Source organism: Anser brachyrhynchus (assembly GCF_964034855.1).
Source record: "Anser brachyrhynchus genome assembly, chromosome: 3".
NCBI lineage: Eukaryota > Metazoa > Chordata > Aves > Anseriformes > Anatidae > Anser > Anser brachyrhynchus.
In genome coordinates this window covers 62252939-62269309 of record NC_137696.1, presented here as the reverse complement: position 1 = coordinate 62269309, position 16371 = coordinate 62252939, and the positions used below count along the sequence as shown (strand labels likewise).

Here is a 16371-nt window from a genome sequence, read left to right as displayed (position 1 = left end):
AAGTTTAATTGTTAACTCAGGATTGTATCCAGGAAAGATCTACTCAGAAAGACAAAAAATAATCATTTCATGCTCTCTGTTGATATTTTCAGTGCTCCTTGGTCTGGGAAGAATCTCAGAGACCCTAAGAAAATATTTACCTTCCTATGTCATTTTTTTTTTCATTTCGAAGTATGAATAAAAGAAGATGAATTCAGTAAGAACACAAGCAACAGTTACACTAGCAACACATACATACACATAAACCAATCCTATTTCTTTTTAGGAATATGCTTTGATAGCATTGAATTTATGTTTTTCCTCATATTCATTTACATACTGGGCCTAATACTAATTAATTGTGAAAACAAGGAGATTTTTCAGATAATCCTGAGCTTAGCTCATACATGTGGAAACTGAATTAATCCTCTGCAAAATCCAACAATTTGGATGTTTAAGTTTTTGTGCTTTCATTTATAAGTGTACACAGCAGATAAATCTTTCATTAGAAAGTAAATAGCAAACTGCTTACCTGTCTTTTGGAATGCTCGCTGTATTCTCCTGGGATGTTGTGGGCACTTTTTATTAAACTCTTTGCAATATGACAGTAGTAGATACTAATAATGGTCAGAGGGATAAGAAAATACACTAAGAAAATCAGCACAGAATGGATCTTCGGGTGCATGTCATCCTTCATGGGGTATGGTATGCATGCTTTGAAAGTGGCGTTATCTGTGTTATTGATATGGGCCAGCTCAGAGAACACTGCTTCAGGAACTGCCAGGAGCATGGAGATTATCCAGATGGTAATGGCTTTAACACAGGTCCATAGCACTGCACTGGAGGCCTGGATGTCCATGGGATTTACAATTGCTTTGTACCTGAAAGTGATAAAAATGCAGATGCAAATTAAAAGGTGTCTTTTTGTATGATGCATAAGGCCACTTCATAACTTTGGTTAAAAAAGGTCATTTTTTGTTCCTCTTTGAAACATCAAGGGGTGTGTAATCTTTAACAAATTTACATTTTCTAAATCTCTAAGCTTCCAGTTCATATATACCCATTAGAAGTGGCCAATGAAGCCCTGGTTGCAATCTGTGGCTGTAGGTGCCCATTCTATGCCAGCCTTGTGAAAACACAGCAGGCACCACTCCACTTTTCCTTTCCTGAGACTGTCCCAGCAAATCCCCAAATGCACACCCTACCTCCATACTTACATCTGAGTCTCATACCAGCACATTCGTGACAGGGTTTGTTTTCTTCACCAGCCCAGGACTCCTGCCTGACACCACCTCATTTCCACTCACAAACTCAGTGCCACTCCACTAGCCGCCACCCCCCCCCCTTGTTTTTTCACCTCAGCACCTTTATATGCATGGATTTACTGTCCTGACTGCAACACTCAGAATATAAGCCTCTTCATAAACTCAGGCAGGAATGACTCCCAAAAGCCTGGGCAGAAGTATTAAACTCTTAAATAAAGTAAACATTTTCACATAAATAGTTGGAAACTGCTGCCTCCACATTTTGGGAAACTGTCCCATAATATATGATTACACATAAACTTTTGCAGTATTGATAATTTCACGACCATTACAATGAAAACAGGAAACATTGCAGAGGAAGGCAATATCACACTACAGTAAAGCAAAATAAAAGAATAGAAGTAGATACCTGTTAGGAATTCTTCTATAAAAAAATGTTGCAGAAGTTGACACAGAGGGATACTTTCCACCAGAAAAGGTCTGTTTTAAAAGGCTAGATGTATTTTGAGAGAAATGTTTCAAAACTCCCTTAATGTTTTGCTTATTTGTTTAATTCTGATTTTGAAAATTATTTATTTTCAAAAAGTAAATTAATTTTTATGCTTCTATTAAAAACTGAACATTTAATAAAACATTTCAGTTTAAGTGAAAAGTTGTGGAAAATTAGAAGTTTAGAAAATAAAAAAAAATAGAAAATTAAACTCAGTAAAGTGTTTCTGTTAATGCTGTAAATGTTGTTTAGCATTTCTTCTAATACACAGTGAGAAACTGCCTGGACACAAAGGTGTAAGGAAATCCTTTATTCTGTCATAGCAAGGATAGAAACTTCTGCACAAAGCACAAAGTCTCACCAGCATAAACTGTGACCTTATTAGTCAATAATTTGCTTCCTATTGTTGTCTGCCTTGATTTCATTACATGAAGACAGACCTTCTATTTCATTTCATTCAACTTAGGTGACGTCAAGTCCTGCTCATTTCTTTTAAAGTTTGTATTGATGGAGAAGAGCTGGTTTGGGGACTTAGAGGGGAAGGGCATTGGATTAAAAAAATATATATACTGTTTTGTACTATAATATTTTTCTCTCTTTTTGCAATGCAGTGATTCACAGAATCAGGGAATCATTGAATATCCTGATTTGGAAAGGACCCACAAGGATCATCAAGTCTAGTTCCTGGCTCCACACACAACCGCCCAAAAATCAAACATATCTGAGAGCATTGTCCAACACTTCTTGAACTCTGGTTCAGGCTCGGTACCATGACCACTTCCCTGGGGATCCTGTTCCAGTGCTCAACCACCCTCTCGGTGAAGAACCTTTTCCTAACACCCAGTCTGACCCTCCCCTGTCACAGCTCCATGCTATTGTCTTGAGTCCTGTCACTGTCACCAGAGAGCAGAGATCACTGCCTTTCCCTCCATTCTCCTCATAAAGAAACTGTAGGTCACCATGAGGCCTCCCCTCAGCCTCCTCTTCTCTAGGCTGCACAAACCAAGTGACTTCAGCTACTTTGTGCTATTTTGATCACTTCGTGCTATTTTGTCCTATCACTCAAGACAGTGACCTTGTCACAATACATTGTTTACGCAGCATTTGGTCTGGTTAGTATCTAAATGGGAGACTTTTCAGAAGCCTTTATAATACTAGAAAAGGTGGCATATATTTGTGCTTTGGCACATACTGCTGTTTCAGCAGATAAAAATAAAATAAAATAAAATAAAATAAAATAAATAAAATTAAAATAAAATAAAATAAATAAAATAAAATAAAATAAAATAAAATAAAATAAAATAAAATAAAATAAAATAAAAAATATAATTAATATAATATAATAAAAACAGTTCAGTCCAAAAAACTTCAAAATTGTACTTTAGCTGACTAGCCAACTGCAAGACAGCACTCCTCTTTCAAGATCTTGGTAGTCTGTGTCAATGGGAATAAAAAGGCACTAAGCACTTTACAAAATCTGCCATGTTATTTATATCTCTGAAAAGATGTAGAGTAGAGACAGGTGACAGATAAAATCAAATATAAACTGGGTGAACTTAGAAGTGTTTCCAAAATGAATACCAAGCCTCTTTCTTTGTATAAAAACAACGTAAGGCTAAAGCATATCACCAACCATTGAAATTAGAAAGTGTGTATTTTCTATAAATGGTAAAACATTGGCAAGCCAGAGTAAGGAGCAAATTATTTAGTCAGATTAGTAAGCAAAATCCATCTTTACTTCACTGATGAAAAAATAAAATTATAGGTTGTCATGAAGATCAGGAAATAATTATAAGTATGCATTTGGTTTTAATTAAATGCTTTCATGTAAATTCTGTCTTCCTACATCCTCTGTTATTATTGCTGCTGACAAAGGCATCCCAATTCAGGAAACATTTTTATAGTGAGTTTCCTTTCTTTGGAGCTATGGTTTCTGCCAATGGACACAAGCAAAAACTTGCCCACTCTGCAAATACTATTTTTATTTGTATAGTGTTTTTTCACTACAAAGCAATCTCTTCCCATACACAAAAACAAAAATAATCATGAAAGAAAGAATATCTTCTTCCTACAGAGTTATAACTTGCTTCTACCTTATAAACTGCAAGTATAGCTTGTCTACTCCTCCCTATCTGTATATTCAAAGACCTTCATAAATGTATGTCTCAGTTCCCAGTTAACATGTAAAGCTAACTGGGAAAAACACTTGTCTGTACTGAGTCCATAATGCTATTCCTCTCTCATATACCTGACTTCAAAAGAAGCTGCTTCATGGTTCATCCTAAGCTGTCCCTCCATTACACTGGGACCTCTTTCTCTAGAGTGCTTTGCTGGATGCCCTTCAAAAACACATTAATAATAATAATAATAAATAATAAATAAATAAATAACAGACAATACTTAAGAAGCCACTGGACTATAATTACAACCTACCATAATAACCTGGGTTGCCTCAATATTTCTTTGCCCTCTTGTCTATGTATCTTTTTTTCTCTTACTTAAAAACCTTTTTGGTCAGCGACTTTCTTCTTCTTGTTCATAAAACCATGAGAACAAATGTAGAAAGTTATATATTATCAATAAGATAATATAAGTAAATCCGAATACAAAACAACATCTATTTCTCTTCCTCCTAATTGTTTTCAAATCTTTACCAAGCAACAGTTTCTAACTGGCTGAAGATAAAGCAGAAAGAGAATATATTCCTTCAAAAACTGCCATTTTCAAATGTTTAGTTCAAAGATTGCAGCTACCTTCTACTTAACGGTCTATCTCCTCTCCTAGCGGTGCGCTCATGCCTTACTTGTGCCCTAGGCTGCTCTGAGTACTCTCATATACAAAGATATGTAGTAGATCTTGTGATGGAGCTGGTTTACATGCTTCACTTCCATTTCTTAACTGCTGAATTAGACTGTTTATTCATAAAGCCCTCAAGCATACTAGCCTCAAGCTTTCCAATGTTCTTCAGTCATCTGGAGTGTCCTGTTTCAACACAAGAACAAACTGAAAATATCACTCTGTCTGTCTGTGATGTTTCTTTTCATTCTTGTTTCCCAGCTATGTCTGCTTCATGTAGCACCAGCCTAAGGAAATATTTGTCACAAAAATTCAATGCCAGAATTTTCCTAGTATTTTTATCATTGACACAATTGGCACGTGTAGGTCTTAAATTCACACCATTAAAGACTCAGGGAGTAACTGAATACACAAATAGAACCTTAAAACCATCTTATGTAATTGTTCAAGAAAACAATTGCAATACTGGCCAAGAACAGTGATTTTCATATTAATCTCTAAGAAATGTCTTTTTAAGTTTCACATTCTGCAAAGTCCATCCGTCTGACAGAATGAAAACTCCCAGTTCTGCAGTCTTCCATAAACCTCAGCCTTCAAGTTATGTCCAGCAGTTGTCCACTCCACTAAAGTAGAATGAAGTTTTGCATGGGGCCAAATCCCTTTCCCTAGTATTGGCAGTTCTGTTGACTAAACAGTTGATCATTAAAGAGCAGAACAATATAACTAGTTGAGAAAAAGATGGAATCATTTGGTGTCCAGTGTCATGGGAACTTCTTTGATAACAAACAAGAAGTCTGAGATTATCAAGTATTCTATTTTATTCTTTTAAATTCTTGCAATTTAAAGTGCATATATATGGCTATATATAATTAGTGCTAACATTTTTGTTCTTTGTTTATCTCTTAAGTGCAGGGAATTGCATTCACCAGGAATGAGGTCCGATGGCTTAGTATAATAAACAGTGCTTGAAGTGAAGACTAGCAGACCATATATAAACACAATTAAAATGAATATCAATGGCATGTGCTCTGTATCTCTCAGGGGTAAATTCCTAAGATTTTTTGAAGGGGAAAGATTTTTCCACTCTGTAGAAACGCACTATTTTGAAACAAAAACTGTCAGTAATACTTCAACAAAAAGTCTGATTTAGCCTTTTGGATGATGATTTCCCCACCCAGGAAATAATGAAAACAGAAGATTCTCAGGATGTTGGAGGTTTTTTTGTTTGTTTTTGTTTTTCCACGTGAAATATACTACTTGCCCTGTCCACTCAGCATTTCAGATGAGAGTGGTGATTTTTGTCTGTTTTCTCTTTATTTTTAATTTTCCCATCTCTTGCTATTCTTTCTCTTGCTACTCCCCTCATATTAGCTAGCTATATTTCTTATGACCTACTACAAATCCTAAATAGCTCACTGCCTGCAATCTGGCTTTTTACTTGTTTAAGTCCATTTACTTGTAACTGCACTCGTTAAAAGCACCATCATTCATTTGTTCAGTTGTCCTCCTGAGGACAGTAATAGTAAAGTGCTTCATTGACTATTATTCAGAAAAGTTAGTATATATTAGTATTTCCAATAGATTCACATTTAACTTTGATAATGCCCAGAAAGAGTCACTGATGAAAATATTTTTACACATTTTTAAGATAGACAAATGAAAGGAAGAGGAGACGATGGAAGGGAAAAGGAAAAGGAGCGGAAGGGGAGGGGGAGGAGGAGGGGGAGGGGGAGGAGGGAGGAGAAGGGGGAAGAGGGAGGGGAAGGGGGAGGAGAAGGCGAGGAGAGGGAGGGGAGGGAAGGGAAGGCAAGGCCAGGCCACATTGTGGGCTGCTCTAACAGTTTGACAAGGTAGTTGACTTCAGTGCTCAGGCCTATGTTTTGGCACTTCTGAATATATGTGTGTATATATGTCTATATGCATATATAAGCACATGTACATACATGCACAACAAAAAATATACATTTTTCCAGTGCCTGATCCCAAGAAAACTACCCAAAAAACTCACTCAATGGCTGGCCTACCCTCTTCCACTCTGTCCCTCCTTTCTTGAATTTTAAATTATGCAAGTAGCTGTTATTTCCCCTGTTGTGCATGACCAGAGCTCCCCTGACTCTGATCTACTTAGTTTGCATCTGAACTTTATTGGGATCCTGAAACTAAGCCCAGTGAAGCTGAGGAACCTGAGCTCAAAGTAGGGTTTAAATAATGCCTAGAGCCCACCAAAGGCATTAGCTTTCATAAAACCGCTGTGACTGTGACAGAGGGAACTCTGGTACCTGCCTCTCCAAAAAGAAAATGGAGCACTCATTCAGCCAGCATATCCAAAAGTCATTATCCAGGCCTGCCAGACAGTGGTGCAAAAGTAATATTTCATCAATGACAAGAGAAGCTTATTCTTACTAGGCTGTGTCATACAAATCCTAGATTTTGCATTTCCCCCTGGGAAGTATGAGGCAGCTTAGTATGTATTTTCTCTTGGTTTTTGGTGCCTTTCTGGAGCCCTTACCTCAGTGCAATACTAATTTTAATTTTGGATTTTGGATTCTGCTTGGGAGGGTTAGGCAGGAGGAGAGGAAGATCAACACCTAGGTTAGAGGATAGGCATTGCCACATTTAGCCTAGACAAGCTCACATACTGTATGGGTTTGTCCCTTAGTGCTGTTTGGATTTGTCTCCTAGTGCTCTGTTCTCCATTTAGATATTTCTTCTACCTTTCTGTAATTCCATTTCTTAATAAATAAATAAATAAATAAATAAATAAATAAATCATAGAAAATCACACCTAACCTTCTCTTGTTTTTTCTGAGTTTATATTCTGGACCTTGAAAGGTCAAAGGATTTTCAGGAAAGAAACATTTCCCAAAAATGGGGCTCAGTCCAAATCCTGTTGATACTCGTGCGTTTAGAGTGATGAGACAGAGTTGTGCGCTTATCTGCATATCAACTATATGTTTATTGCATGTCTTGCAGCAACGATATCCACAGATACTTGAATGAAAAAGATCATTTCCTATCTCATAAAAGCATGAGACCTGTCTCATAAAATCATCAGTGCTGGAACAGAAGATCAGTAAGAAATGCTCTGCCCAGAAGAAGAAATCCCACATGTGGGATATGCTCAGTGCTAGTTTACCCTTATAAAATTGTTGTTGTTACAAAAGCAGTGCTCCTATTTCCTTGATTAATTCAGTAATATCTCATGCCTATGGCAGATAACAGTTGAGGAGAACATTATATTGTCAGATGATTTCTAGAAATGATACAAGCCAGGAAGAAATAAATAACTAAATCTCTATTAATGGATCTGGAACAGACTTAGAGTTTACCATTTGAAAATCTAGACCCAAAATCTCTGATTTCTAAATTCAAAAAGCTACAACTTAATAGATTTGCTCCAGTATTATCATCTAGGAGGCTCCACTCTGGCACTTTTAAGCTAGTTTCCATTTCCATTTAATTTGTAACTTCTGTTGTAAATTGGCATTGAAATCAATGTAGATGGCATTGAACATCAAAAATAATGGAGGAAAAAAGTTAAAATACAAATCTCTAAATTACAGTCAAACAAACTTTGAGCCAAAGTACAAACGTGACACTAAGTTTAAAAAAAAAAAAAAAAAACTGTGAAAAGTAGTTGGAAAAAAAAATGAAACAGTATTTGGGTTAGACATGTAAAGAACAAAAGATAATCACACAAGACAGAATGATAACACATAACATACTAGAATAATCCACTTCTTTCATATTCATACACACACCATAATATTATTTGTAAATATGCTTGTGCAAAGCTGGAAATATTTAATTAATACTACACACAGCAGAATTAATTGCATCAAGGTGCATACAGGTTATTTGTCTCTGTTACTTTCTCTAAGATCCGACAAATTCTATCAACTTAATGACAAAACAAACTTCTCTTTAAGGGAAACAAATTTGCCTCTTCCCTTCCACAACTTTTTGTGAACTTGTAAGAACTTGCTATTTGTGATCATGTCGTCAAACTGGGCTCAGTCTTGGCATGGATTACTAAACGTTAATAGCGTTAATAGTAAATAGTAAACACTTAATCAGGCTTAGGAATTGTGGTTGCACATGCTTTGTTTATTAGTACATACTAAAACACACGCAAAATCTAGCACTAGGAATATATAGTCTAGAAGAATGGGCCTACAGATATAACCTATGTGAGAAATACACCAGTTCCTCGATAATTAAACTATTTAAAACAAAGATTCAAAGAAATTGTCCCTTTTGGGGAGGACATTTGAGTGATCCATCACTCCGCACATCTATAATAGACAAATATATTTATTACTCATTGTCTAACAAATTTATCTTCACAGAAAACAAGTGAAAGCTTTTCCCTCGAGGTAGAATTGGTAGAGCATATCTGATCTTCCACATTATTTCTCAGCACCTGATAAATGCAGACTTGAGGATTCCAACAGTCCAATTGAGATAAACACATTGCAACAAAGTATATAAGGGAATCGTGTTCACCATGTTATTGGAAGGGGCAAACAAACAAAATAAATGTATGGAGATCTATGTTCAGCCCTGCTTAGTAAGAATTCAGCTAGATCTGCTTTTCAGTAGCTATTTTACCTGTCAGAGGCATAGGCTCTTACTGAACTGATCAAAGAAACAGGAAACGGAAGAAATGGTTTTGTAACAGTTCTCCAGGTTTTAGGCTGCAACCTACAAAAGGCTATCGGACACTGGCATTTACATTAATCAAAGCTAGGTTGGCTGCTGTCAGCACAATAAAGGCATCGCACTGATCACAGACTAGGATAAACACCACAGCCATTCTTCACTTTGCCATGTTGAGGACTAATCTGTTGAACGAATGAGTTGAAAAGCACACACAAGACACACACACAGAGAAAAGAGTTTAACAGATGCTTCTGTCTGAGAAATTCGAGAACAGGAGAAACATAGTTTGCCTAATGTGGGTAGAAAATGTTGTTTTTGAGATATCACTTTCAGCTGTGCCAAGATGAACTTCTCCAACAGCTGATTTGAATTGCCTGACTTAGACTAACTTATCCTAGAAAAGGTAATTCCTGAAACAACTTCAAACATAAAATTTCTCCTGCATTTTTTCCCATCCTCTTTTTCTTTCTGAAATATATTCCATCATATTCCTTTTAGCTGTATGGAATGGTTACAAACAAATTAGAACATTTTGGGGTGGGAACAGGTGAGAACAGGTTTCACTGTTAACTTGACAAAAGTGATTGCTCCTGTTTCTGGGTGAAGTTCAACCTAAGGACATCTTATACACAAGAAGGCAGAGAAGAGCCAATAGACCAATACATGTAAAAACTGAACTTCCTTTTATAACTGGCCATCTATAAAAACTTTTCTTGAACTGTAATGCAGGCTTCTTGTGCGAGTGTGAGACTAATATGATAATTGCCCTACTAAGGGCAAATATCCCACTCCCCTGCTTGTCTTGTGCAACCACAAAGCCGGGCAATTAGTAACATGCTATGTTACTTGGAGCACCACTTTCAGCATGCTGGCTACCCATCTTCACAAATATTTGTCCTATATGTGAGGTAATGGCAAGGAGAGAAGCTCTTGAAGAGGGTAGGCCCAGCTCTGCCCAACAGGAACCCTCTGGGTTTGTAAACACACAAAGGACATAAAGGTGGTCATAAAGGTAGAGCTCCAGTAATGACAACCACCTTGCTGTGACTGGGGCAACACGGTCCCATCCCTCATCATCTTCATTTTAAGCAGCTGAGCTGGGAGGTAGAGGGTTTTCTCCTGTGCACATCCTTTATCCTGTGTGACGGCACTGAGCTATGGATTAAATACAAGAAAAATCTCTTTCAAAATATAAGGAAAATAAATGTTTACTGTTAGGGTGATCAAAAGAGAGGTTGTGAAGCCTCCATCCTTGGAGAGATTCAAAACTCAGATGGCCATTGCCCTGAGCACCCTGCTCTAGATGACCCTGCTCTGAGAAGGGGTTTGGACTAGGCAATTTCCAGGGGTTCCTTCCCACCTCACTAGTGCTGTGATTCAATACTTTTATATCATGCCATTCTCCGTTGGACCAAAATGCTTGAATTTTATGCAAGGAATTGTTTTACATGGCTGCTGCTGCTACATGAGCTTCACACTGCCTTCTTCTAATTCATATAGCCTCCCAAGACAGAAGCCACATGACCAGATGGAGTTTCTTTGTATGAAAAGCTGAGAAAAAGTCCAGTCCCAACCCCATGTCTCTCCTAAATAAAAGGTTGATAAGGATCAGAGACTGTTCTGATACATTTTGATCCCTACTAAATAAACCAGAGTTTCATGCCCAGAAAGCTTTATTTTGTGAGTCAACTTTGCACATATAAACTAAAACGTGAGCTGAAAAAAATTGAAAAGACAAAGCTTGCCCAACCTTTCTTCAATTTATTTTGCCTTGCCTGTTATCACATAATTATAACCATACTGCTACAGCCTACAGTGAGAAAAACATCTGGACCATCAATTTTGTTTAATATATTTCAGTAAATCATTCATTCAATATTTTAATTTCAAATGTTAGGGTTTCCAAGATTTACACTTACAGATTTCATAGTTCTACTAGCTCCATATAATTTTGTTTTCATATCTATTATATATTACAGCCAAGGTATTTTTTTCTCTCTTACACAGATAGACTCTTATTCTATTTCTGGATATTTTTTTCTTTTTTTTTCTTTCTTCTTTAATTATAAGTCATTTCCAGGATGTCATTTAATGCTACTTTCCTCGTCAAGGCTCTTTAGTCATTGAATGTTGGCTATTAGAACTCAAAAGGAAATCATGTCCACTTTTCTGCTTCACCTATTCCACTACTTGTAATAAGAAATGAGGATTTTAGAGGTCTCCAATCATTATATTTCAGCTTTAATCAGCACCTGACAAAAGAAGAAACTTTAAATAAGTTCAGAAGAAAAGTAACAAGAAGACAAGGTGTGCAAATTGAGCCAGACTGTTTTTTGTCATCTGCTGCAGTCAGAAGTCAGCACATCGATATTAAACTTGCACAAAATGTTTTTGAATCTCTGTACATTCTCTGTACACTTTTAAAAATGCCAATTGCAATCTTCCAAAATTAAATCAAATAAATAATCGTCATCGTCGTCATCAAAGAATCAAATACTTTAGCTATTCAAATTTATAGCATTTATTTTTAAGCATTTCATTCAGGCACTCTAGTTATTTAAGTGTGAATTTAAATTTTTAAAATACTTTCTTATTAAAATATAGGAAAGGTGTCATAGAACTCATAAAATAATCCTGTTACCTGGTTACTCAAGTAAACGTCTCATCAAAGGTCATATTTTTGGGGAAGAATATGAAGAAGATGCTATTTGAATTGCAGTAGGGCTAGTTGCTTCACTGTTTAGCTTCACTGTCTTCATTAGAATGCATCAGGACTGTATTTGAGTTAACACATTTAAACCCTTCATTAGAAAGAAAATTAAATCTAGAAAAAGTAGCAGAGTTAAATTTAATCCTAGTTTTATAGTTCATATAAAGAATGAGGCATAAATAACAGCCAAAGAGAAAGGGACAATTCTAAAGCTGTTGTAAGGGGCTGCCATTTATTCCTTCAAAACCTGTTCACCCTTAGCTCTGAGAGGCATTTTGGAAACACTTTTCTGGTGTTTCACTTCCTTACCCTAGAGTCTTTCCCAGGCACAACATTGCAAGATCCGTTACCCTGAGAAGAGGGTGAGGAGCCCCATGGCCCCAGTTTACATTCTGAGCTAATTTTGTGTCCCACCATGGATGTGATTTGGAAAAACACAGTGAACAAGTTCATGGCATAGATCAAGTCAGGCACAGCTCAGGTCAGGTGAGCTATGACTTCTGTCCTTTTTTCAGCAAGGAGTTGCTGGTACAACTTGTCTTCATGTATGCCATGCTGCAATCCCTCTGACTACAATTCTGTCACCTCTTATCCTTAACATCCTCATCCAAGACCACACTGAGTCCTGGGACTTCTTCAACACCCATTGGCCCAGTCAAAGACTGCAGTCCATGGCCCCTGGAGAAGAAGCATTGGCAAGGGTCCCATTTTCATTTCCTTAGACTACCACTCCTCTAGTAAGTGTATCCCTGGCCATCATGCACAAGATCTGTGTGTATCTTCAGGGTGTGCTGAGTGCTACTGGGGATGTTTTGCCCCTTGGTTCTCTTGTGTTGTTGGTTTTTTTTTTCATTATTTTTATTTATTTATTTTGTACCTCAGTCTCCTTCCTTTTTTTCATTTTTCATCCACTCTAATTATTATTTTTTCTCTTTCTGTAATCCACCTTTGTTTTTTTGTTGGTTTTTTTTTTTTGGTTGGTTGGTTGGTTGTGGATTTTTGGTTGGTTGGTTGGTTGTGGTTTTTGGTGGTGGTGCTTAAATAGGGAATTGTTAAGTTACCTAGAGGTGGTTTGGTTTCTCTGTGATAGAGAAAAATCAATAGGAGCAATGGCCATGAGAGGAAGGGGTGCTGTCCCTGTACATTTCATCTGTGTCAGTGAGAGGGGACAGCTGGCTCAGCAGTACTGCTCCTGCATCACATTCTGCAGCCCCAGGCCTCTGCCAGAGGAGGAGATTGTGCCCACCTCTTATGCCAACACATTGCACTGACAGTTCCACCACTGCACTGTCTCTGCTGCCACCCTCCTGTGCCCCGAAGGGTGGGACCACAGCAGGCCACTACTGCCCACCTCAGCAGACAGACATGGAGAGACAGCTTGCACAAGCCCAAGGCTGAAAAAGTGTCTCTTTGGGACCCACAGCTAGTCTTGGAATGGAGACAAACTTGAGCACATTTGTTGTGTGCTGTTGACTGTAATCTGAAAGCATGCTTTAGGGAAGACTAGGAAGTACAGTTAAAAATTTCATATGATGTTTGTACGCCGATATAAATAAATAAATAAACAAATCTCAGTATCAGGTAATGAAGCTTAAAAACAGAAGGTGTACATATCTCAAACTAAAAGCACTAGTGATGTTGTGTTATTGACTAGAGACTTCTGCGGCAAAAAGCCATATGAAATTAAGACAGTTTAGAAAAGAGATGTACTTAATGTATGCTAATTTTTCTTCCTTACGGCTTCAGTTTTAGGTAGTGATATACCAAAGTTTAATTCTACTGTAGCTCTTACTGCTAAATGTATCACATACATGTAATTTGCTATGCCTTATTTCCTTCATAAACAATAAGTGCTAAATTCACTCTGGAAACCAAGATATCCTTTGTTATCCTAATTCATGCAGGCAAACTATAAGGAGTTGTAAATATTTTTAAATCTGTTCCTTTGTGCAATCACTGCCTGGAGTTCTATATATTTCTGTGGTAATAGTGAGTAAAAAGTAGGAAATGACCATATATAGAAACATGCTTGGAGCATTAACTGTGAAAGAAGCCACTATGAAGACATTATAGTCTGCCAGACCAAACTTGTACCAGATTATAACAGAGCCTTTTTAGCCATATCACTGCTACCAAATTGCTAAAATCCTGTTTTGCCTATCTGGAGACAATATTGTCCCCACCGGGCCTTGCCTCCTTATCAGCTCTTAGCTGCAGAATGCTTCCACCACTTCCCATGTGCTGACATAATTGCCCATACATAATTTCTCCATAACTGAATCTCATAGAGATGATGCAGCTTAGGATCTGGCCACAAATTATCATAACAAAAACCCCTCCACACCAGTGCCTCCTCTTCGAAGACAAGTTTCTGTTGTACAAAAAGTAGAACTGAGTCCAATTCAAATTCCATTAAGAGTCAATCCAGCTTCACTGAGAGATGACTTGGGCCCCAGGATAAAAGACACCAGTTTATGAAGTCAGTGGCTTCTCTTCCTCAGTGAAAAATAAGTGGTTTTTTTTGTTTTGTTTTGTTCTTTTGTTTTGCTTTCTCAAAAACTGAAAATGTAACTACAGAGGTTAAAGAAACAGTTGCCAAATTCTTTATATAACCATTTCTGATACTTGCATATAATGTGCGCTTCAAATTGCTGGAGGAATGCATTTATTATGAGCTTATATGGTCACATCACACCATCTGTAACTGTTTGGTAGGATGTATAATTCTAAAAGCATTCAGTGCAAACAGATTCAGCATTATGACTTCTTGAATTTATTCTGAAGTTAAAAGAAGAATATAAAAGTATATGAGAAAAAAAATGTTCCAAAGCTATAATAAGTAAATGAATGAATCCTTAACATTAAACCACCAACATTTCTTCTCATTATATTTCACTAGAGATATATCTTCTGCAAATAAATTCTTTCCATTTCAAGTAATATGCCACATTTGTTCTTTTTAAACAGTGAAAATAGAGCAGAAAGGAAAATGAAAGGTCTGCTTATCTCTCTGAGGATAATTTTTGACATATTCCTTAACTGAGCTAATCAGGGAGTTACAGGTGTTTACCTTAAAGTATGTTTTGCATGCTCCTGTTCAAGAACACAATCCATTTTCATATATTATAAAGCCTTTATACAAAAGAATTTCAGGTCCTGATTCAAATACCAGTGAAATTGATGGCCACTGAAGAGCATTGTTAAGTGGAATCAAATGATTTACTGAACTGTCTGGGAAAGATAAATAAATTACAGTTATACTTTATGGAGAAAGGAAGAGGAAGAGAAGAGGAAGAGAAGAGGAAGAGAAGAGGAAGAGAAGAGGAAGAGAAGAGGAAGAGAAGAGGAAGAGAAGAGGAAGAGAAGAGGAAGAGAAGAGGAAGAGAAGAGGAAGAGAAGAGGAAGAGAAGAGGAAGAGAAGAGGAAGAGAAAGAAGAGGAAGAGAAGAGGAAAAGTTTTGAGGAAACTATACTGTAAGTTAGAAGATATGTCACTTCATGCACTAATATAACACATTTGTTTGGCTTAAAATGCAACAAAAAATGGGGTACCTCCTATGAATAAGGATTTTAACATTTTCATTTCTGTCTGAATAAAAGTGTTTAGATAAGAGGGGTAAGATAATTTAATTTAGTTTAAGGTTGCCAATTACATTGCCAGATTTGGTATTTCAGAGCGTGAAGCACAGTCCAACAGCTACCAAGTTTTTATAAATAACTTTAAAATCTGTTTAAATTAATTGGGAGGAAAAGTTCTGGGTCCAGGTCTTTGTTTCTTCCTAATTTGACAATTACTAGAGATGGATTTTTTCCTTTTTGGTTTTGTTGCCCTCCATCCCCTTTTCTTAAGTTCCAAAGAAGACAAAATGGATAGTCTGAATTAAAAGTTTAAAGCTGACTAGTCCAACAGAACAGTTTGGTGCCTCCAAGTTCCCAGAGGCTGAACAATTTCTGGCGGTCACCTCAGGTAACCTGGTGTTTTCTTAAGGCACAAGCACACAAAAACACACACACATGCTCTCACACACACTTTCTCAGCAGAAAGAAATAAATCTATTAAAAATCCTCCTGTGCTTGATTTGGTTTAAGCTGCTTGCTGACTGTTGACATATCACTGTGGCTTGGCATGAATCATATTTAGAACCTAGACCCTTCCTTTAATGAGCAAAATTCTAATACGCAGGCTGTATTTCAATACACAGGTTCTGGGATGGCTCTGGGTTATCCCAGAGATGCAGACAATAGGAACCCCAGTCCTGCTTCCAGCATCCTGGAAGTTGGAGCCACAGGCACACCCATCTCCAGAAACCCTTTAACTTCAGTTAGTAGCAGACATGCCATCAGTCAGTGAGGGAAGGAGACCTATAGGTGACTCACAAGTTGGACTGAGGGGATTGAAAACCAGGGATAGCTCATCAGAGGGGATCCTTACCTTTCGTGCCAGCACTGGCTAGCTTTAGCCCAAGCCAC

At 37.2% G+C, this 16371-nt stretch overlaps 1 protein-coding gene across 3 annotated transcripts in view; it reads right to left on the bottom strand.

Moving 5' to 3' along the window:
* The window catches only part of NMBR (neuromedin B receptor), a 29481-nt gene that overhangs the window by 11368 nt on the left and 1742 nt on the right, over positions 1 to 16371 (bottom strand). The window contains exons 1-3 of one of the 3 annotated variants that reach the window (XM_080588088.1): positions 9142 to 10065; positions 1654 to 1737; positions 512 to 860 (exon numbers count right to left, since the gene is read on the bottom strand). In XM_080588088.1, coding sequence (XP_080444214.1) covers positions 512 to 838 — 327 coding nt within the window. In that variant the 5' untranslated portion in view covers positions 839 to 860; positions 1654 to 1737; positions 9142 to 10065. Of the gene's footprint in view, positions 1 to 511; positions 861 to 1653; positions 1738 to 9141; positions 10066 to 16371 lie in introns of those variants that run through there. The other 2 variants (XM_080588089.1, XM_080588087.1) reach the window with 2 other exon arrangements.